This window comes from Panthera tigris, chromosome C2 (genome assembly GCF_018350195.1).
Source record: "Panthera tigris isolate Pti1 chromosome C2, P.tigris_Pti1_mat1.1, whole genome shotgun sequence".
In the NCBI taxonomy this organism is placed as follows: domain Eukaryota; kingdom Metazoa; phylum Chordata; class Mammalia; order Carnivora; family Felidae; genus Panthera; species Panthera tigris.
Window position 1 is genome coordinate 64953388 of NC_056668.1, and position 24219 is coordinate 64977606.

Sequence of the window (24219 nt, forward strand, 5' to 3'; positions counted from 1 at the left end):
AATTATGGGAGAATTTAGGACAAGTCTGGCAATTTTTGATACATGAAATGTCAGACAAATATTAAGCACCAGTTATCAAACAACCAAACTATTGATCAAGGCAATACTCTTCTACCTATGAGGCAAACAGACATATCAGGCATGGTTGTTCTCAATAAGTCTACAATTTAGTAAAGAATATAAGACACAGCATGTGAAAATAAACCCAGGATGGAATGTGATGTGCTCAAGATAGCACTGCTACAGCAGTTCAAAGGCATTGTTGCTTGAACTGGGCAAGATGGCCATGTAGAAGACTGGACCCATGGCTTCAATATGAGGTATCAGCCAACTGAGCAGAAGACTGTTAATAAGGGAAGTCAGGGAAGCTCTAGGTAATCACAGAACTGAGGGGGACATCTTGGACAGAGCATCCTAAAGCAGTTGTAAAGAAAACAGGATAGGAAACTGAGAGACTATTGTGGGGAAATGTGTATAGGCTGCTATGGTGTGAAAGGAACTGGAGCTTAATGCCCAGTTTGAGTTCTGGCTTTGCTCCTTGCCTGCTCGACCTTGGGAAAATCACTCAGCCTGTGGGAGGGTGCCTCAGGTTTCTTTCCTATAAAATGGATGTAAAGAACTTGCTCATAGAGATTTTTATAAGACTAAAATGAAATAATGCTTTTGTAAAACAAAACCTATTATATAAATCTCAGGTGTTGTGTTTAATTTCCTTTTGTTTTGTAAAGGTAACTCCATAGACTCTTGTTTCTTTTTTTTCCCCCCTGTGAAAACATCTTTATTTCTTCAATGATAGTAACACTATAGAAAGTTACATTCATACTAATAGCCCAAAGGCACCAGCCTATTTCAGAGAGGTTCATACATTGCATAGAAGACTAGATTCAGTGAATTCATGGGCCTCCTCACTAGCTTACAACTATGCATTTTCTGCTATTCTTGTTTCATCTTTCCCTATGCCTACCCAAATTTTAATTTCTTCAGAGAATTTTAAATCCTAGGTAGCACATCATTTTATGTGCAGATGCTTGAGTATGTATGTATTTCTCATAGGTGATGCTTATGTTAGCATAATTACAGCATTATCATATCTAACAAGATTAATAAACAATTCATTAACATCTAACATACAGATGGTGTTCAATTTTCTCCAATTACCTAAAAAATGTATTTTGACAATTGGCTTGTTTGAATCACAGAGTAAACAAGAAACAAATGTTACTTTTCATTCATATGTCTCAGGTTTCTTTTGATCTATAACACTCCTTTCTATGCCATTTATTTGTTGAAGAAATTGGGTCATTTGTCTTATAATTTCTCACATCCTGGATTTGGCTGACTCTATCTTCATGGTGTCTTCAACATGGTTTTTTTTATCTGCCATATTTCCTGCAAGTTCACAGTTAATGATTCAGCAGAGAGACTCGCATTTCTTATACTTTTTCACCCTAACTTCATAAGTCAAAATGGAACTGTTTATGGAGGCTATCAACCACCCTGGATCTGGTATCAGTCTCTTGGATTCTAATGTTTCTTTTACTGAAAAGAACTGGGTAGTTTAGGATAATACAAAATTGATGTAAGTTAATACTGTGACTCAAAAAAAGCTGATGCTGTGTTAGGCTTCCTTAACATAAAGAACATTTCAGATCCCAGATAGTAATTTTCTCATTGTATGTAGAATTAGACCATATCTAAAGTCCTGGACTCCATTTGTTGACATTTAGTGTATTCACATGAAGCTTCTGGAACTACTACATGGAGAACAGTTGAAAGAACTGAGAATGTTTATACTAAAGAGATCGACTGAAATGTGGAAAGTTCAAAGTCTTGAAACTTTTCGAGGCATGGGCGGGGGGGTCTCTTCTGAGTTTTTAAGTGGGAAAAATGACATGGAGAAGTGATTATGAAATTTAGCTCTGTCACTGGGTTAGTAGGATGGCTCTATAAGAGGCAGGGAGACCAAAGAGGATGTTACTGAGGTGGTACAGAGTGACCAGTAAGTGACCCCAATCAGTGTCCATCAGTGAAGGATACAGGGGAAAAGGAATGATCAGCACAAGGAGTTGGGCCAGGAATATTCAAGATGCACTTAAAGTAGTGTTTTATAGGTAATGAAAGACACTGAGTTGACTGACAAGAGGGAGACATTTCAACATGGCAGAATGGTACAGCAGAGAAAGAGGTTACACAATAAGCAAGTCGTATGTGGGGAGAAGAGATGCCAATCACCTGTTTAGAGTAACCTGAATTAGGTTTTTAATTCAGGTTAGTAGTAGTAGGTGAAAGAGCTTAAATTTTGTGCTGAGAGGAAGAAAGCGCTGTGCCTCATAATCCATGTATCTCATGTATTCCACCCTAGTAGAGAAGAGCTAAAGAGGCTACCTCCAGACGCTCTGCTCATACAGTGGTTCTGCAGAATCTATCTAGACAGGTGAGATCTTTTCCATTTCCGCGCTCTCCCCATTTCTCTTTGTCTCCACCTTGCAGCAGGTCCTTGAAAACAAGCACAAACAATAAAGATTTAGATAGGTTAGTTTCCCTTAAATGGTGCCCATATATCTCAGCAAGCCTTTGCTGGGTTAGAACTAGGTCAGTGGTTCTTAAACCAGGGAGATTTCTAACCACCCCCTCCCCCCACACCCTCCCCGGGACATTTGTAATGTAACAGGGACATTTTTGGTTGTCACAACTGGGGCAGGGGTGCTACTGGCATATAGTGAGTAGAGCCTAGAGATGCTGCTAAATATGCTACGATGCACAGAACAGAACCCTAAAACAAAGAATTATCTGGCCCCAAATGTCAGTAGTATTAAGAATGGGAAATCCTGAACTAGAGGGGTAAGGCTGGGCAGTCTGTATCAAAATCATCCTTGAGCCCACCAGACCTTTTTATCCTACCTGTGGGATGAGTCTTAGCCCCAAACCTTGGCATTCTGACTTTTCTCCAATTGAAAATCAAAGATTAGAATATCACTTTGCATCAGAAATGTTTTCAAATTAGTTAGCAGGCCTCAGCGTCTCCAAGAAAATATAAAGTTAGCGGGGAAAATAAAAGGACTAAACTAGAATGTGTCTTGAGGGGAGTGATTGCTCATACTTGTAACTCCAGTGCCTAGTAGAGAACGGGGCACATAGTAGGTGTCCGAGAAACGTCTGTCCAGTGGATGAACAGAACTTGGTGAGACACGTAAATGAGACACTAAAGTTTCCATAAAACGGGAGGAGGGTATAACCGAGGCTAAAACCTCAGAGAGACGCTGACCCATACTGATGGAGTTTGGGCTTCCAGGAATCAAGGTCAGAATGATAGTACGATAGTACTTACTGTGGACTAGGCATCTTAAGGTAAGTGCAGTGATCACAACAATCCCACTTACTACTGAGCTCAGGATAATGATCCAGAGCTGATTATTAGAAGGCTGTGGCTCTGCTGTGGAGGGAAAAGAAGAGTGTCAGCTCTCATGTGTTTCCACCTGCCATATTCTATGCCTCTTATGTTGACACAACTATAGAGTATTTCACTGCTTTCTCTGCTCATCCGCTGTGCAGCTGCTAGCATTTTTCTTGCGTAACTCTTTGATCGGACACATATTTGTGGGCAACTAATATCCAGATGTCAGATATCAAATGTGAAAAAGACATTTTGGAAGTTGCATTTACTGAGTTAAATTGACATGAAAAAGATTCTAAGGAGATACTTTAACAGCATTCTTGTCTTTATATCTCATTTTTATAGCTGATATAACTATGTGTTATTAATAATTATTTGACATCATGTTCTAGATATGCCTTATTTTTCTTTTTCTAGATCTGTCATGCCTTTTCCCTTTCTCTCAGCACATTCTCTTAACACACACACACACACACACACACACACCTCACAGTGGCTGCCTAAAGCTACAGGAGCTCTTTTGCATTTATTTTCAGATACACATTTAATTTTCACTGTCCAGCCTAGAGCTTCTGGACGGATAGAAGAGGCATAGCAAAGAACTAAGAGTAGCTGTGGTTTGGTATTAGGTGGGGTCATCCTGGAGGGGAGCTCTGCAAACCAGCTAGCAGCGGTAGAACACAGAACAGAGAGAACAGGGGGACACAGGGAACAATGTGGGTGGAGAGAAGACAGGGATGTGGGACTGCTGTCTGTCCCTGCTGATCAGGAGCAGTAGCTACATTGTTTATTCTTTAGTAGTTAGCAATGGCATCTAGAGAAAGGACAGGGACACAAAAGAAATATTAGCAGCTCATCTGACTTCTCTGGAATAGTTTACAAATCAATATTGAACATTTGCTAACTTTTTGCTTTTTCATTTTTCTGATTACCACGGCTTGAGGATAAATGTTGGTCTTCAGCTTATTCTCTTCAGCATGTGGCCCAGTTGAAGCCTCCTCCTCCTTGGACTTCTATGACACCACCTTCTTCTCCTTCTGTTTGTTCCGACTCCGTTTCCTTTGCAGGCTCTTCCTCCTCTTGTTCTTCAAATACCGTTGCTCTCATGGTTCCATCTGTGGTCCCATTCTCCTGTCTCTGGCCCCAGTCTTCCTGGGTGATCTCATCCACACCCAAGATTTAAAATATCATCTGATTTCTAAATCTGCATATCATATTTCTGATCTCATTTCTGAACTCCAGATTTGAATTTCCAGCTGCCAACTAGATGGCTGGATGCTAGCATTTCCACCTGATTTAAACTGAACTCAATATATTCTTTCCAAAGCATATCTTCCACCTATATTCACCCATCTCAGTGAACAGCAACACCATTAGTTACCTAAATAAGAGTAAAGGCTTCTTTTTGTGCTCACTTCCCAGTAGGTTCCCATGGACTTTCTATTCTGTATTCAGGATACCTCTGCAATTGGTTCCTTTCCCCAAAATCTCATGCAGCAACTGCCTTAGTTCAGGTTTTTCTTCTTGCCCACCTTAGTAGTCTACATTTGGTCTCTTTGCCTCTGGTTTCCTAGGCTCTAATAATAACTACACATTCTGCCCCAGTAATCATTCTAAAATGCACATTTGATTATAGTGCTCCTGCCACTTAGACACTAGGTAACTTTGGTTTTCTTTAGATTGCATGAAGATGCGTGATTACCAGGATTGGCCTCAAATGACCAGAATGACAAGGGGGCTCTCTGGTTATTATCCTCGGAGTCTAAAAGTTTCAGATTCCGACTCACTCCTGGCTTCCACTCAGAAGGAAGGCCACTTCCCATCCATCCTCAAGCCTCAGGCAGCCTAGAAAGAGGATGTTTGTTTGAGAGAAAAAAGGAGGAACTAGTCACGGCAAACTGGCTCTGTCATGATGCCAATTAGGAACCTAGTACATGTGCCACAGAGCAGACTCAGAACCCTAACTGCAGAGTTATGTGAGACATCTACACGTGCTTATCAGACACACCATGAGTGGGATGCCCTGATTTACCCCCTTCCACAAACCTATGTGCCTTCCACTGTATCAAGGGTTAACCAATTTGGCAGATCCAGACTCAAAGAATCATGGACCCAATCTGTTTCATTAATAAATGTGTGTGTGTTTTTCATTAATAAATTAATGAATTTAATAAATAAATAAATTTTAATTTATTTAATAAATTTTAACTAATTAATTAACTTTTATTTTATTTTTTTATTTTAGAGAGAGAGCGAGCTTGCGAGCAGGGGAGAGGGGCAGAGGGAGAAAGAAAGAATCTTAAGCAGGCTCCACGCTAAGTGTTAAGCATGACATGCGTCCTCAAACCTATGACCCTGGGATCATGACCTAAGCCAAAGTCAAGAGTTGGACACTCAACTGACTAAGCTACCCAGGTGCCCCTGGGTGTTTTATTTATTTATTTTTTTTTGAGTGGGTACTTATATAGTAAAGCTTCACTCACATTGACTTATAACATTTCTATGAACTGTATGCCTAATTTTTGTTTGTTTATGCAGTCAGCCCTTGACCAGCCACAAATACATTATTTGCTTTTGACTCTTAATGATGACTATAGTTCAATAAATGAGATTTAAAGTATTGATATACTAAAGCTCTCTGACCATCAAGGCTAGTATCTATCAAGATGCTTAATAGCTGATAACTACTTAATAAAGATTGAATGAACAAAGAAATGAACAAACACATGTACTTAATCATCTTTCCATTAATTGTTGTAACTGTAGACCAAAGAGGGTAAAGACCTAGTATTTTTCATTAGACTGAAAAGGGATACTGTTCATCCTTAGCTTGAGGGAAGAATTGAGAGAAGGCATATTAGGGAAAAGATGATAAAGCTGGGTGGTCTAAATCATCTTTAAATAGCAGCTCCATCCTTTTATTTGAATGGGCTACATTCTGTTTCCTGTAAGTTAGCAAATTACAGGCCAAACCTGGCCTACTCCCTCTTTTTTAGAATAAACTTTTGTTGGAACACAGCCATAGCCTTCATTTATGTCTTGTCTATGGCAGCTTCCATGCTGTAAAATTGAGCAAAATTGAGTTGGTGCCAGCCAGAGACCATATGACCTACAAAGACTAAAATATTTACTGAAATATTACTTTTCTGAAAATATTTGCCAATTACTGTCCTAAAATATCATATACATTCATAGTCCAACTATAATGTCCAAAATAAGATAACTGAAGCTATTACTCTTCTGTGGACTACTTACTCCCTACCTTAATCACAATAATCTACAATTGATTAAATAATGATATATTAATAAACTGAAAAGTAATGCTGAATTAATAAGCTATATGATTCAAACCTCAGTTTTATAAATTTTTTAGAACACATAAAAGATGATTGAAAGAAATGAGCTTGGACTATTAATAAAAACATGTCAAAATTTTGTCTGCATTTGAACTAATTTTCCCAGGAAATTTTACTCATTACCTATTGAGAAAAATAATGAATGAGTTCACCTCAAGAAGGAAAGATCTACAGTAAATCTAGCTCATTAGCTAGAATGAGCTACTAGACCATCTAAAATATCTCCTCTATTACAAGTAAAGATAAGAGGAAGACACGCTATACATTATATGTTATACTATGTATCCATGTGCCACTCAGTGTATATGAGATTCAGTATATTGTTTATTACTATGCATCCACAAAACATGTCTTTAGGAGTGGGCTCAGGGGGTGAGGGAGAGACCTGCTGGTCTTCCATATAATCAGCCATAGAAGTTAGACACTTATTTCAAGAATCTGAGTTCTGTAATAACCTACTAAGGGTTTAACATGCATAAATTGATACAAGCCCAGCTTTTCCTATTTTATATTTTCAAATGATTTCACCTCTTGGGGACAGAAAATTCTGTATGTTTACTACCTGAAGGGTAAAGTATTTGGTCATGGTGTTTGGGCAAAAATGACCTTCTTTTCAGGCATTGTCCTCAAGTACCTTGTCATTTACCTTCTTTACCAGACTTGGTTCTGAATGAACCAGTAGTTCTTAAAAGGCACATTCGCCCACAAAAGACAATTATTTGACACCATGAGACAATGGGAAGGAGGTACCCAAAAAGAAAGCACCAAAGCCCTAATGGCAAGTCCAAAGAAGGACAAATTTTAGTGCTTCCGATATCAACACTATTGTTATAATGACTTCCTAAGCTGACCACTTGATATTTGGATGTCTCAATTTTAGAAAGTTTATTTTAAAAACAATTAGTCTAGTAACATTATGGTCACACGTTATACAGTGACCTTAAGTCACCATAACATTTGTGGGTCTAAAAATACTACAGGAAATGCTATCAAAGTCAGTATGCATAATTCTACAATGTATCTGGCTGAGTTATTTTCTTTTTAGATTTTACATAGTAGAAACTCCCCAGAACTATGTTACTTACATTTTTGCCAGTTGAAGATCTGTGATACTATTAAGTTTCCATACTTGACAAGACACAGGAAGCTATGGTTGTTTGTCATATTGAAATCCAGTTCACTGCTAATAGTGTAGAGCTCAGTTTCAGGATCTTGGGAAACTGTTGTGTTGACGGCATTTAATTCTTCTTCATTTTCCAACCAGGAGAGGTGAGGCTTTGGAAAACCTCCAGAAGTTAAGCACATTATCCTTTTGATGTTATGAGATGGATTTCCAAGATCAGTTATACTAGGGACAGGGAAGTCAGCTGAAGAAAGAACAAGGATGTAAGTACATATTGTCATGTATTGGGGGTGGGGTGGGAGAAGTGAGGTTGTTGGTTTTTTTAAAAATAAATTATATGGTTTTAATAAGAATAATAAAATGAGATATAATTTACAACTTCCCACAAATCATTAATACTTCTGTATGATCCAAAGATTAACTTTGGTTTGAATTGGGTATAACAATTCTTCATCACTTTTTTTTAAAGATCTCTACACCCCTTGTGGGACTCGAACTCATGACCCTGAGATCAAGAGCCACATGCTCTTCCGACTGAACCAGCCAGGCACCCCAATTCTTCATCACTTTTGATGGAGGTAGGAGACCACTTATAGAAAGAAGTAGATTTATATGAATAGATATAGACATAGTATTTGCGTTTGTAAGAAGTGAAGCGAAAAATAATAGACAACATTTATTGAACTCTTAATGTTTTTTAGGTCTGGACACTCTCTCATTTCATCTCTACAACAACCCTAGGAGGCAGGTATACATCAAGAAAGACCAAATATCAGCAATTTCATATGATTTAACCTAATTTACATTTTATAAATAATCAGATTGAGGTTGAGAGAAATCATGAGTAAGTGGCAAAACTGGGGTATCAATTCAAATTTTTCTGATACCAGAACCTTCCTTTTCTTCCTCTTCTCTTCTCTTGCCTGCTTTTTCTTCTCTTTTCCTTTCCTGCCTTTCTTTTCTTCCCTTTCTTCCTAATATTTGAGGTAGATAAAATGGCTCTTTTATTGATCTATTTACTAATTAATACTGTAAAAAATACCCGCGAAAGCCAGCACATCCAACTTGAAAGCCAGCACATTGACTGTAACTTATGCAAATCTGGTTGTATGGTCACGCCTTTGTTGTCTCCCTATTTCCCACACTTGAGATAACCACTACTCTAAATTTTCTTTAGCATGCCCTTACTTTTTCAAAAGTAGTCTTTAATAAGATAAACCTCTGTCCAAATTGTACAACACTGAGCCTGTGATCTCAACCACTATACTTTGCTGACTCCCTTGCTGTTCTGACATGTGTTACAAGGACAGAAGGGACTTCCTAGCATTCCTCTGAGATACTTGAGGCACTCTTTCATTTGTATATTTGACTCCCAATATGATACAAAAGCATATACAAAACAAAGCATGGTGAAATGACTGCAGAGAACATGGGAGAAAGCTCCTTTACCCGTTTTCTTCCTTATTCTTAGGCCTAAAGAAATTTATACTTCTCAGCCTGAATGTGGGGAACCAAGCCCCAGATACTTCATCCCATCCATACAGTTAGTTTTCTTTTCACAATTTGGAGTTCCACAAAGAGGTGTAGTATAGCATAATAGTAATCAACAGCAGGTTTGTTTTTTTTTTTTTTTTTAAGAGTTTATTTAGAAAGTATCATTGGGATGCCTGGGTGGCTCAGTCGATTAAGCGTCCGACTCTTGATATCAGCTCAGGTCTTGATCTCAGGGTCATGATTTCAAGCTCCGCATGGGCATTGGGCTCTGTGCTGGGTGTGACGCCTACTTAAAAAAAAAAAAAAAGTATCACAATGTAAACAAATTGTACCACTTGGATTTTCTTTTAATACAAGACAAACAATGCAAAACTGAAGCCACTCATGAAGACTGTGCTTCTCCAGAAAGTTGGGGTTTTTGAAAAGACCATCTGTGAACCATACATGATTACTAAAGATTCCTTTAAGGCACAGACTGGCCAAGATCCAACAGCAAGCTTTAAAACCAGTTTTGCCCTTTAACCCTGGGCCAATCGCTTAACCACTTTCGGTTTTACTTTGCTCATCTGTAAGATGGGGATAATAACACTTGCCTTCCAGGGCTGTAAGCATTAAATGACATCATTAATATAAATCATAAAGCACAGAGCCTGACACACAGGAAATCAGTTAATAGACTGACTTAGGTGGGTCTCAAATTTGCCCTCTTAGATGAGCTCCCTCGTTTATATCAAGTTGCTCAGGGGAAAACTTCCCAAACCGCCTGGCAGAACTGTGAATAATAAGAGAAAGGGGAAGTTATGTCAAGTGATTAGAATTGCCAGGAAAAAGAAAAGCTTGCATTTGGTTGGAGGTGAAGTCACCTTTTTTGAATCAACTCTGTCTCTAAATTAAGTTTGACATTTTCCTGAACCATTTTTAGTTTGACATTTCTACTTCTTAAATTTATCTTATAAGATGAGATCATTACAATGGTAGCTGACATCAAGAATATTCCCTTTGTAGGGCACATGGGTGGCTCAGTCTGTGGAGCATGCAACTCTTGATCTTGAGGTTGTAAGTTCAAGGCCCAAGTTGGGTGTAGAGGTTACTTAAAATCTTAAAAAAAAAAAAAAAAAAAAAAAAGAATATTCCCTTTATTTCTTATAACATCATTGTTATGTGTTTTAACCTGGAATAACAAATCCAAGTAACTCATATCCTAAATTATGATTCATGTTCATTTCTGCATGCTGCTTTTCTGAGAGATACTTAACCACAAGAATATTAAAAATATTCTATCTATTAAAAACCATCTTTGCAAGGTCTGGCTAGGCTTAGAACAGCCTCAGCTATCTCCTATCACTTCAGGGAGGTGATCCATATCAAGTAATAGTACTTAAGGCCTTACAAGACTGTGAACTATCAAAGAATTACTCCTTTGTATCTCATTTTAATGAATTAACCCATGTTTTCACCAATCTTAATGGGTAGGGTAAAAATATCTTACTGGAAGAAGAGGTGCACATATGTTAGAAAGCTAAAAATCTGTTATCCTAGTTAATCTGTTAACTAGGATAGCTATTTCCTCCAAATGCTGGTTAATGGAGGCTTTTATATACTGCTATGCTGATATAATATCATTTTGCAATCTTAGGCAAATGTAGAGAAACCAACTTGTCCTGGTTAGCCTGAGATTTTCCCAGGTTTGGCACTGAAAACCTCACGTTTGAGGAAAATTCTCAGTCTTAGGCAAAGTGGGACAGTGATCACCCTAGTCAAACAAGTGATTATTTAATTTCTTGTTTCTCAAACTGTGGTCCATACCATACAGGCATCACTGTGCCATACCGTACCATACAGTAGCCATATAGGCATCACTTGGTAGTCTGTTGGCGCAGAATTGAAGATCCAACCCCAGACCTACTGAATTTGACTCTGCGTTTTAATAAGATCTCCAAGTGATTCATAGGAACCTTAACATTTGAGAAGCACTGCTCTGAGATGGAAAAATCAGAATTGATTGGTTCTGAGTCAAATGAAGCAAGTGAGGCTTCCCTTTTTGTCTTCCCCTTTCTGACTTTGGTGCCTACCACGGCACCCCCTCCCGGCCCTTTTGAGGCCCCTAGCACTCTCATGTTGCCTTCTTGGCTGTCCTTGGTCTCCTGCTGTAGTCTTGCACTCCCTGAGACTCTGACTCTTTTCCCTCTTGGGTTTTATTCTTCATCCTTCTATCAAAATGCACCTTTTGGGATGAGCACTGGGTGTTGTATGGAAACCAATTTGACAATAAATTTCATATATTGAAAAAAAAATTAAAAAAAATGTACATAGTCCTAAGTCAACTTCCCATTAGGTATTCCATTAGAGGAAGGACTATAGCCAATGCGTTAACTAATACAGGTTAATATGTTTGTGGTGCTACCTCCTCCCCAGGTAAAAACATTTTCATTTTTAACAGAGATCTCATAGGGGGAAAAGTGCTGAAACTAAGCAGGAGCAGCAATAATGGTGGGGATTCTCAGAATCAATGCAGGTTAGAATTTTGGAGAAGGTGGGCTTTGAAGAACACCTAAAATCACACCCCTATATAATTATTGCTGTCTTCATGAGTAGGGAGTACAGAGTGAGGTTTAAGATAATTCTATACAACTGGCTCACTTCCTAAGCTTTAAGTGTGATTTGGGTGCTAAAGTGAAAGATTCAAAATAGCTGCAGACTGCAGAGAATAGTGAAGAATTTGCCAAGGATCCACTTACATGATCTGTTATCAAGGTTAATGATTATCTTTCATTAAGTAATAGGTTTAGTTTCCACTAAAGGCCCAAGTGTCCAGGAAGAAAAAGAAATGTGTTTGAATTTCAAGTATGAGGGAATGGTCAAGGGCTGTAATTTCTCAGCAAGGGGCTCAGGCTATATTAGTATCCTCTAGAACTACCACCTGTGATAAACGCAAGATTCCTTCCTATCCAAGAAATGCTTGCCTTCACGATAGACGTATAAGTAGGACTTTGATTTATGAATTTTCTTCCCTGCCACATAAATTATGTATCCAATCCTCTAATGTCTAACTTTGTAGGAATAACCATTAGATGTGAGCCTCAAATATAATAATAAATATAAATAATATAATAGCCATAGTAATAGGCATTCAAATACTATTTGAAAAATATTTATGCCTGCATTGTTCTTATACCTTTCAATATACTTTCACAAGAATATATTACTGGAGCAAGAGCAGTTAATAGTACAGCTACATCAAATCAAATGTGTCCCCTTATGATTCAGAAGGCACTTCAGGATGACTGCCATGAATTTGGACTGTCAAAATGCAAGAAATACACACTAATCAATATTTCCAGAATGTCTTGAGAGATCAGTTAGGGTTTATTGTAACATTACAGACCTACTTAACCCTAAATGCAGATACATCCCTCCTTGGTAACATTTTCAATGTTTCAATACTCCTAAATCAATAGGAGTATGTCTTTAAGGGCATCAACAGTCTGCCAGTTTATAGTAAATCAGAAAAATCCCACTGACCTCTGACCAATAACATCACCGAAGTCAGGTGTTTCACTTTGTAAGACCCTTTTTCAATCTTTTGAATGATACAGGTGTATTTGCCATTGTCTGACAGGCGCAGAGCCATGATCACAATGGAGTGGTTATCGGTGACATCAGTGAATGTGCGGTTCTTGTACTTGGGCCACACTTGCACTTTGCCAGACATGACAGCCAACACCATTTCATCATCCTTTTGCCAATAGATTCGAATTTCCGTCAGTTCTTTGGTGGAAATGTTGTAATCACAGGATAGTACTGCTACTTCTTCCACTGTCTTGTTCACCTGGATGATACCTAAGGAGAGGCAGAAAGAAAAGATTTTGTATTTATTAAATATGGACTCCTGCACAAGCAGGAATTCAGGGTTGTCAATAACAAAACTCAAGGTGTTGTACCTAGTGACTAAGCATGATCAGAGAACTCAGTTTGGTTTTGATCATTTTGGTCCCCAGAGCTATTTTTTTTATTGTGGTTTAAAAATGTAAAATAGCAATCCCCATCAAAATAACACCAGCATTCTTCACAGAGCTAGAACAAACAATTCTAAAAAGTGTATGGAACCACAAAAGACCCTGAATAGCCAAAGTAATATTGAAGAAGAAGACCAAAGCTGGAGGCATCATAATCCCAGACTTTAGCCTCTACTACAAAGCTGTAATCATCAAGACAGTATGGTACTGACACAAAAACAGACACTTAGATCAATGGAATAGAATAGAGAACTCAGAAATGGACCCACAAACATATGGCCAATTAATCTCTGACAAAGCAGGAAAGAATATCCAATGGAATAAAGACAGTCTCTTCAGCAAGTGGTGCTGGGAAAACTGGACAGCAACATGCAGAAAAATGAACCTGGACCACATTCTTACACCATACGCAAAAGTAAACTCAAAATGGATAAGAGACCTAAACATAAGACAGGAAGCCATCAAAATCCTCAAGGAGAAAGCAGGCAAAAACCTCTCTGACCTTGGCCTCAGCAACTTCTTACTCAACATGTCTCTGGAGGCAAGGGAAACAAAAGCAAAAATTAACTACTGGGACCTCATCAAAATAAAAAGCTTCTGCACAGCAAAGGAAACAATCAGCAAAACTAAAAGGCGACCGACAGAATGGGAGAAGATATTTGCAAATGACATATCAGATAAAGGGTTAGTATCCAAAATCTACAAAGAACTTCTCAAACTCAACACCCAAAAAACAAATAATCCAGTGAAGAAATGGGCAAAAGACATGAATAGACACTTTTCCAAAGAAGACATCCAGATGGCCAACCGACACATGAAAAAATGCTCAACATCACTCATCATCAGGGAAATACAAATCAAAACCATAATGAGATACCATCTCACACCTGTCAGAATGGCTAACATTAACAACTCAGGCAACAACAGATGTCGGCAAGGATGCGGAGAAAGAGGATCTCTTTTGCACTGCTGGTGGGAACGCAAACTGATGCAGCCACTCGGGAAAACAGTATGGAGGTTCCTCAAAAAATTAAAACTAGAACTACCCTATGACCCAGCAACTGCACTACTAGGTATTTACCAAGGAATACAGGTGTGCTGCTTTGAAGGGGCACAAGCACCCCAATGTTTATAGCAGCACTATCGACAATAGCCAAAGTATGGAAAGAGCCCAAATTTCCATTGAGGGATGAATGGATAAAGAAGATGTGGTTTATATATACAATGGAGTATTACTCAGCAATCAAAAGGAATGAAATCTAGGGGCGCCTGGGTGGCTCAGTCGGTTGAGCGTCCGACTTCAGCTCAGGTCATGATCTCACGCACCGTGAGTTCGAGCCCCGCGTCGGGCTCTGTGCTGACAGCTCAGAGCCTGGAGCCCGCTTCAGATTCTGTGTCTCCCCCTCTCTCTGCCCCTCCCCTGCTCATGCTCAGTCTCTCTCTGTCTCAAAAATAAATAAAAACATTTTAAAAAATTAAAAAAAAAAAAAAAAGGAATGAAATCTTGCCATTTGCAACTATGTGGATGGAACTAGAAGGTATTATGCTAAGTGAAATTAGCCAGTCAGATAAAGACAAATATCATACGACTTCACTCATATGAGGAATTTAAGATACAAAACAGATGAACATAAAGGAAGGGAAGCAAAAATAATATAAAAACAGGGAGGGGGACAAAACATAAGAGACTCTTAAATATAGAGAACAAACAGAGGGTTACTGGAGGGGTTGTTGGAGGGGGCATGGGCTAAATGTGTAAGGGGTTTAAGGAATCTACTCCTGAAATTATTGTTGTACCATATGCTAACTAACTTGGATGTAAATTAAAAAATAAATAAATTCTTAAAAAATAAAATAATGTAAACTATACCATCTTAACCATTTTTAAGTGTACAGTTTAGTAGTATTAGGTATATTCACATTGTTGTGAAACAGAGCTCCGGAACTTTTCATCTTGCAAATCTGGAACTCTGTATGCATTTCTTTTTTTTTTTTTTTTTTTTTTTTTTTTTTTTACCTCTTGGTAACCACCACTTAATGTTCTGTTTCTATGAATTTCACTACTTTAGATACTGCATATAACTGGAATCATATAGTATTTTCTTTTTGTGACTGGCTTATTTCACTTAGCATAGTGTCCTCAAGTTTCATCCATGTTTTAGCATGTACCAGAATCTCTTCCCTTTTTAAGGAATAATAAGATAATGATAATATTCCATCATATGTATATACTCCATTTTCTTTTCCATTCATCTGTCGATGGACAGTGAGGGAGAAGGTCCACTAGTCCCAGAAAAAGGAGGACTTTAGGCAACCTAGCATATGAATGCTAAGTATGGGTACACAATGTACTCAGCCCAATGAGGAATATGGAAATCATTGGACTGTGAGATCTTAAAAGGACTTCCATGTCAGTTCATTTTGGTTGTCTTATTTATAGGTGAGAAAACTAAGCCCAGAAGAGGAAGCTGCCCCTGTTTCACACTTTCTGGCCCAGACCTTTCAGGCCACTCTCCTTGTTTATTGGTTTCCCCAACTTTAGGCCCCGGTTCCAGGATTAAGTAGGCCAACACTGCCCACACCCCAGCCAGACCCCACCATTGAACATTTTTGCTTTGAGAAGCACAGTCATTTTTGTTCCAGGCCTGGAATGAACTCATGACTTCAGGCTGAATTGACTCCCCTCATTTCCACCAGACAAGGTTAGTGTGCACCCCCCCCACCCCCAGACTATTTCTATCCTTTTCAGCAATGCTAAATGGATCTATATCCGGTCCTTGTCTTTTCAGCTATCCGCAATCCATGTGACAGTTACCCTATTAGAGGGTCCCATTTAAAACATTCTGCCCATTTTCCCATCAGTATATTCCAGAAATACCAACATTTCAGTATCCAAACTCCACCTTTTTGTTAGCTCCTAAGCGTTTATCAGTAGCACCAAACTCCCCTGGCAGACTATATTTTCTGATTTTTTTGGTTCAGAAGGCATGGCCGTTCTTCCTATGCTACGCTTGACCTACAAGCAGAGTCCCCCAAGCCCAAGCTCTTTCACTAGCCACTCCCTCCCCCACCAATGCTATCATGTCCCCTATCCCCCAGAGCCACCTGGCATCCCCTGGGGAGGCCCTATCAAAGGATCCAGTCTCCAGTCCCTCTCTCTTCTTAGATAGCATGATCATGGAGCACGAGCACCTCTCTACCTCAACAGCTGTTCTTCAGGCCTTCATCAGATTGGACATGGGCCCCCCACAGCATTAGGAAGTAAGTTTTTTAATGGTGGGTATCTTCAGAGCAGTGTGAGGAAACTCCCAATGATCTCAGGCACCCCTTTTGGCAATTGCACAGAACACTGCCACCCCCAGCTTTAGGGAACATAACTGAGAAAGTGAAGAAATGAAAAGATATACTTCAGAGGAGCACATAATAGATAAATAACCTGAGTTCTTTTTTTGTCTAATGTTTATTTATTTGGGGGAGGGGGTGCGCAGCATGAGTGGGGGTGGGGCAGAGAGAGAAAATCCCAGGCAGGCTTCAGGCTGTCAGCACAGAGCCCGATGTAGGGCTCGGACCCCCAAAATCGTGAGATCATGACCTGAGCCGAGATCAAAAGCTGGACGGTCAACCGACTGAGCCACCCAGGCGCCGCAACCTGAGCTCTTTTGAGAAAGATACAGCAGAGGGCACCTGGGTGGCTCAGTCAGTTAAGGGTCTGTTGGCTTTTGGTTTTGGCTCAGGTCATGATAATGCTTTGTGAGTTCAAGGTCCGCTTTGGGCTCTGTGCTGACAGTGCAGAGACTGCTTGAGATTCTCTCTCTCTCCCTCTGCCCCTCCCCCACATGCATGCACACACACTCTCTCTCTTTCTGTCTCTCAAAATAAATAAATAAACTTTATATTAAAAAAATACAGCAGAAGCAAACTGGTATGTAGGAGCATCAACTACGGATTCCTACTGACTTGGATTCTAGTCCCAGCTCAGCCACTTGCTGATTAATCCAATTCCTCATCGGTAAAAAGTATGTAATACCTACCTCTCAGAATCACTGTAAAATTAAATTCAATTAAATGATATAAATGGAAAAGTCCCTAGTACATGGCAGGTCTTCTATAAGACTTTCCTTTCCTTCCCCAACTCTTGCTCCCAACTTCTACCCTGTGGTCCTTTCATTTCACTCAGGGGTTATGTCAGATACATAGGATTCTGGTCTTGCGATTGGCCATTACAGATACCACGACAGAAAGCAGCTCATTCATCTGAGATTCTAAATAGGGTCTTTCCCTATGATCTGTTTGTTCCCACCCGAAAAGAATCCAGGATTTCTAAGTAATTTTTACATGTGGTGACATTAGCAAAAGAGGAATCTCGGGGGCACGTAGATGGCTCAGTCAGTTGAGTGTCTGACTCTTGATTTCAGTTCAGGTCCCAGTTCAGTCCCAGGGTCGTGGGATTGAGCCCTTCAGTGTGGAGCCTGCTTAAGATTCTCTCTTTCTCTCCTTCTGCCCCTTTCCCTTGCTCACTCTTCCTCTCTCTAAAATAAAAAAATAAAAATAACAAAAATGAAAAAAAGAGGAATCTTAACTGAAAATGAGCTACTTTGACTAATGACTTTTTTTTTTAATTAAAAAAAGGTTTTTTTTTGGTTGTTAATTAAGCAGGCTCCACGCCCAATGTGGGGCTTGAACTCACAACCCTGAGATCAAGAGTCATGTGCTCTATTGACTGAGCCAGGCAAGCACCCCTTCAATGATGACTCTTGAGGAGTTTTTGTCCAGCCATCTGAGGAGAAGTGTGGGTGTCTCTCTAAAGGTCAGTAACCATCAATGGGATCCTAATGTTCCTATGTGAACTCCTCTCACCACACACTCACGCTGAAGAAGAACCAGACTGAAAAGAGGAACCAAAAATCTTCTGGGCAATTTGGAAATTCCACCAGGACCCAGCTTCCATACTCAGGGCTGCTACATGCAGACAATTAAAAGGTCTCTGAAGTGTTTTGTGTGCTTCAGTGGCTCTGGAGGGGAGAGTCAGGTCCCTGAAATCTGAGTATTACTACCTAAAACCTAGTTGAATTTTGACCTTGCTTCACTATTTTACAGATGGGCACAACAACACTTACCTAACAAAGCGGGCATGAGGATTCTGTGAGGTAACACACAGAAGATGCCTCTGCAGTTGTGGGCATATGACAGGTGTACCATTGCTTCCCCAGACATCCACACAGCCCAGTTCCTCATTTCCCTTTGTCAGGGAGCCCTTCTTTGACTCTCTCTAACCAGTGCCCTCCTCCCAGACCTCATCCATGCTGCTCCTCGTTAGTCCCTTGCCCTGATTTACTTCTCTTCAAGTTTATCTTCAGCAGTAGTTACTTCTGAGGCTATGGGAACGAGGGGTCGGGGGGGGGGCTTTATCTGTTTAGTTTATCATTATATCCACAGAATCTAGAACAGGGACTGGCCCAAAGTAGGCACTCAATAAATATTTACTGAATGCATGACTAGACATTAGGAGATGAGATCTGCCTCCATCGGTTTTTGCACATTAGAATCATAACCTCGGACAAATTGGTTCCTTGGGAATCTCTACAAAAGGGGCATAATACATTCTCTACTAAAACTTTACATAATTATCATGGGGATTATATGAAGTAAATCATATAATACCCAGATGTAAAAGTGCTAAGTTAATTGTAACACACTATACAGAAATTTTAAACTTAATTTTCTGTCATTTCCTTAATTAACTTTCCTGTCATATGCAGCATGTGATTTATTGAATCACACCCAGGACAGGCCAGAATCACTGTGGTAACTGGCTGACATCTGGACTGAGCCAAGTGCCCACAGCTGGGCAGAACAGATTAAATCCCCATGTGTTGGGCTGTATGTTAGCTCACTGGGACTTGAGAGTCCTTTTTAAGTAAAGATGTTCCCTAACTCTAAAGGAAACACACTAAATTTAGAAAGAATGGAAAATATAGAAACACCTAAAAGTCATCTATAACCCCACCATCTAGAGATTTACTGCTAATGGTCTGTGTATATCCTTCCAATGGAAGTGACCTTTGGGGACACTTCTAAGTACTTTTCATGAAGGGAACCAGCACACCTGGGGCTCCTGTTGGCCTTGGGCTTGGTGCTGGGAACACAAGGGGGAGAAGTATCTGCTCTCCAGCAGGTGACAGACTTCAGACTTGTTACCTGATTTTTTCCATTGCTCCTGACTTTCTCTCCTCTTGAGACCCAGCCTATGCACTCTGTATAAAGTCTGACCCTTTTGTGTCTCTAAACAGTACTTAAATCTTTAAAAAGCTCAGGGACATTGAATATCAGAGTTCTCACAGCAAGAACTGTGACTTCTAGGATGCTTGGCCAGCAGCGCTCAGACAATACATGACAGGAAGAGTGTCTGTGGTGCATTGAGGGCATTCTTTTCCCTGTGGCTCAGTTTTCCTCATGCCATAAACTTACGGGAAACACCTTTCTTATGTCCGTGGCCCACTCCTACCAAAGGCCTCTCCACTCCCCTTAGAGCTGTGCTTCCCTGAAGATATCCCACCTCAGAGAAAGCTGCCTGACAAGGTCAGCCCCTCTGAAAGCGACCGTGTTAGATCCTCTGCCTTATAAATACCAGTTTCTGGGGGTGCCTGGGTGTCTCAGTTGGTTAAGCATTTGACTTCGGCTCAGGTCATGATCTCACGGTTTGTGAGTTTGAGTCCTGCGTCAGGCTCTGTGCTGACAACTCAGAGTCTGGAGCCTGCTTTGGATTCTGTGTCTGCCTCTCTCTCTGTCCCTCCCCTGCTTGCACTCTGTATGTCTCTCAGAAATAAAATAAACATTTAAAAAATTTAAAAATAAATAAATACATACATACATACATACATACCAGTTTCTGGAGTACATGAGTTTTTAGTTTTGCCTCCACAGACCAAACCAGAAGTGGAGAGGAGTTCAGCTGGCCCCTCCCTTTTCAGGACAAAGAGGTCACCTGTCCTGGGCAGCAACGGCTGGGGGTGGGTGGTAGTGCAGCTTCCTGGACCAGACCAGGAGAGGAAGGTGGGTGCCAAATCCCTTTCCCTGAAGCAAAGGCCTCCATAATCTCACCCAGTCTTGCCTCCCACAGGACATGCTCAGCTCCTAGCTGCACCCGGTCTGGCAAACTCTCCCTGATTCTACATCACACACACCCTCCGATTCCCCCATCTCCCTCTGACTCCAGTCTCTTCATCAAAGCTGTCTATAACAGCCTCCTGACAGGTTTCACACAATCGCTCTGTCAGCCCTACAAGCCATTCTTTCTGCTCTAGCAACACCTTTTTTTTTTTTAACGTCATTTCAGAACTTTACTACTCAAACTGAAGGGCTGTGGCCCAACAGTGTCGGTATCACCTGACTGCTTGTTAAAAAATGCAGAATCTCAGGCCCCTCCCTGACCCACCTAGGCAGAAACTGTATTTTTCAAAAAAATATACAGACTTTATTTTAGAGCAGTTTTAGGTTCATAGCAAAATGAATAGAAAGTACAGAGAGTTCCTGTATACTCCATCTTGTCCATGCACACAGCTTCCCCTACCATCAACATCCTATGCCAGAGGGTACATTTGTGACAATCAATGAACACACATTAACACATTATCACCAAAGTCTGCACTTTACTTTAGGGATCATTCTTGACACTATACATCCTATGGGTTTTGACAAACGTAAAACGACATGTATCCACCATTACAGTATCATACTGAGTCTTTTCACTGCCCTAAAAATCTCCTGCTTTTGACAAGGCCCCTGGGTGATTGATATGTATCATCGAGGTGTGAGCAGCACTGGTATAGACCATGTCACAACTCCTTAAAACACTTCCATGGCTTCCCAGTATGCTCTAAATAACATTCAGATTCCTGACCATGGCCTTCAAGCCCCATGGAATCTGGTCCCTGCCTCCGCCTGCCCCAACACCAGCTGCTTTCACTTTCCTGCTCCTTTGTTTCCTCCACATGCTGCTCTCCCACCTTCACCCAGATCTCCCTCACCACTCTCTCCTGGCAGAGGAAGACATTGCTTGTTGCTCATACATTCATTTGAGTGATTCTTTGATTGATTTTCACGTTCTTCCTAATGACTATAACTTCCATGAAGACAATGGCCTCACCAATTTTGCTCGCAACTTGTCCCCAGGACCAAGAAAAGTCTCCTGTACATAGGAGATGCTCAATATTTGTTGAATTAATAAATGAGTAAACAAAAGGAAGACTGCTTGTGCCAGACTCATCCTTACCTTTGTGCCTTTTTCTGTGCTGTTGTCCTACTCAGAATTCTCTCATCATTGCCCATCCTCCACCAGAAGCCTGCCCAGCTGCCCCAGCCCTCCCTGGTCTTAGGCTCTTACAGTCAGAACCAGGCCCTTCACTGCTCTTTACTTGCCTGTGGGTTACTTTTGCCTTCTCCAACTAACACACTCAAATCTCTTAGAGGACAGGATTCCCAGGCACAGTTTTTAAGTACATAGTAGGTGTTCAAGCATGAGAAGTTCATGGATTTGTTTGTTGACTCAGTACAGCAACAAAGAAATCTGGCTGTAGCTATAGGACAAAGTGCTTTCCTAAATATTTTTCTTTAGCTCAAAGATCATCTCCTTCCACTTGCCTCTAATTTTCCTGCTATAATTGCTAAAACTCTGGTTTTAATTTTATATTCTCCTTTTCATTGGTTCCTCCACACACACATATTTCCAGGAAGCCTGTATAAGTTTCCTTCTAAGTATTTTTAAACTCTTTAGACTCCCCAGGAGACTTGAGGGTGCTCCCCTAACTTACCAGAAGAAAACTGTAACTGTTGGAAAGGTCATATAACTGCCAAATATATATATAATATCTGATGCATAAATTGTGAAACTTAAGTCACAGTTCTCTTGATTCAGCAACCATGTGAAATAGCAAAATTTCCAGCCCAGGACAGAAAATATACGACGACCACCACTGTGGGCCAGTAATCCATGTGCCCAAACTCCTCTCCCCATCCATCTGCCTCCTTCCCTCACACTTAGATATTCTGGGTGATGCCTGCAGTGCAGACATGCTTTAAGTTAGCAGCTTTTAAGACCTTTTAAGGACCTTTGATGTCAGGCTCTTTGCAAACCGGCAAACCATGCTGAAGCCAGATTCTTCTCTTTACTTTGGGGAAACCAGGTAGTATGCTGTTCAGCAGAAAGAAGATATTTTGTTTGGATTTTAAAAATAAAGTCAGAACCATCCTTCAGCAGGATGAGCCCTGCTCTTCTCAACAGCCTCCCAAATCCAGCCCCCGAAGGTTAGCTTGCAGGGTGACAGAAGGGGGCAGCACAGAAAACACCACCACCTAAACTTTGAAGCAGCAAACTCAGTCAAGTTCCTGAAAGTTCCTTACCTGAACAGAAGTAAAAAAGACTAGCTAGCATCAAGAGCGGAAAGAGCTTGGGATATGGGTGCTTCAGTAGTGGTGTTTTCCACTTTGCTGCTTGATCCATGGCTTTTGCTGCGTAGGGTAGAGAATGAAAACAATTTCAAACCAAGTTAGACATGGGTAACTCCCAGCAAGCACAAGGCAGGAGCAGAAGACAATTCAATCGTCTCATACAGAGGGTTCTCCTGTGATGTTTGCAAAAACACACCATGAATGGTGTACCTGGGTCTCCAAACTCCTGAATATAAAAGGTTGTGGGTTTATTTTCAAACCTGGAAAGGAAAAAGAGTCACCCAGGAAGGAAGGTCGGCCTAGTATGGGTTGTAAAACTCCCTAGTTGCCTGCCTGAAATGAGTCGGCGATCTTAATCTGAGAAACTTCTAAAGCAGACAATCTTGTGGGAAAAGCAAAGGTTGGGGGAACTCCAAGGAGGTAACCCTGCCTTGTACATGTTCCCCAAACTAACCACAGCTCTCCCATAGAATGGCTCTGTTTATGGAGATGATTAAGACTTTGGGTAAAAGCACAGAGAACTACAAGGGCAGTCAATATCGGTTAGCCAAAGTTCTGGTGTTCTTCAAAACATACCAAGAAACACAAAATATCGGTGAGGGCATAGTTTGTCCAAGGCAGTACTTAAGTTACGAAAGTACTTCCTTCTCAATACATTAACATATACATATACATATATATATATACATATACATATATATACATATGTGTATATATATGTGTATATATATGTATATATAAAAACAAAGACATGTCTTAAAGGGGTAGAGGATCTGAATCAACAGATTCAGATAGAAAACAGATTCAGATAGAAAAATTTATCAGTAGAAAGGGAAAAGACATATTGCAAATATGACTTAGTTATATTATGTACTATAATGTAAGCTGACTTTTTTCAGTAAATATATCAAAATTTAGAACTGAAATAGAATGCTGTGCTTCAATGTGATCTTCTGAGGTTGCCGCCACAGACATAGTCCAATGCTACCCAGAGGACATTTGGGCCTCCTCTTTGGGAACCACCCCAGAGGTCATTTTCCAGCCACCCTTGATTGTTTTATTAGCCACACTCCATTTTAACCAGGATTAGCTTGGATTCATTTATTCACCAGAATTTTATGAGCCATAATTCTGGTGATGATTCTCCAACTGTGCTGGGAAGCCTCAGCCTCCTATGGGAATGAGACCCCGGCAGGCTCCTTTGGAAATAGGTATGCATCTTGGAGATAGGAGTGATGGTATGTTTGTTTAAAAAGCAGTCAGATTGGGGTGCCTGGGTGGTTCAGTTGGTTAACGGTCTGACTCTTGGTTTGGGCTCAGGTCATGACCTCACAGTTTGTGAGTTCGAATCCTGCATCAGGCTCTGCACTGGCAGTGCGGAACCTGCTT

The 24219-nt window shown here is 40.3% G+C and overlaps 1 protein-coding gene across 12 annotated transcripts in view; it reads right to left on the reverse strand.

The window, feature by feature from the left end:
• Positions 1 to 24219, reverse strand: part of CD80 (CD80 molecule) — a 42666-nt gene that overhangs the window by 1587 nt on the left and 16860 nt on the right. For all 12 annotated transcript variants that reach the window (XM_042998467.1, XM_042998462.1, XM_042998466.1 and 9 more), the window contains 5 exons: positions 22783 to 22890; positions 12890 to 13207; positions 7836 to 8117; positions 3329 to 3433; positions 2386 to 2496 (listed from right to left, as the gene is read on the reverse strand). In XM_042998467.1, the coding sequence (XP_042854401.1) occupies positions 2423 to 2496; positions 3329 to 3433; positions 7836 to 8117; positions 12890 to 13207; positions 22783 to 22882 (879 nt within the window). In that variant the 5' untranslated portion in view covers positions 22883 to 22890 and the 3' untranslated portion in view covers positions 2386 to 2422. The remainder of the gene's footprint in view (positions 1 to 2385; positions 2497 to 3328; positions 3434 to 7835; positions 8118 to 12889; positions 13208 to 22782; positions 22891 to 24219) is intronic.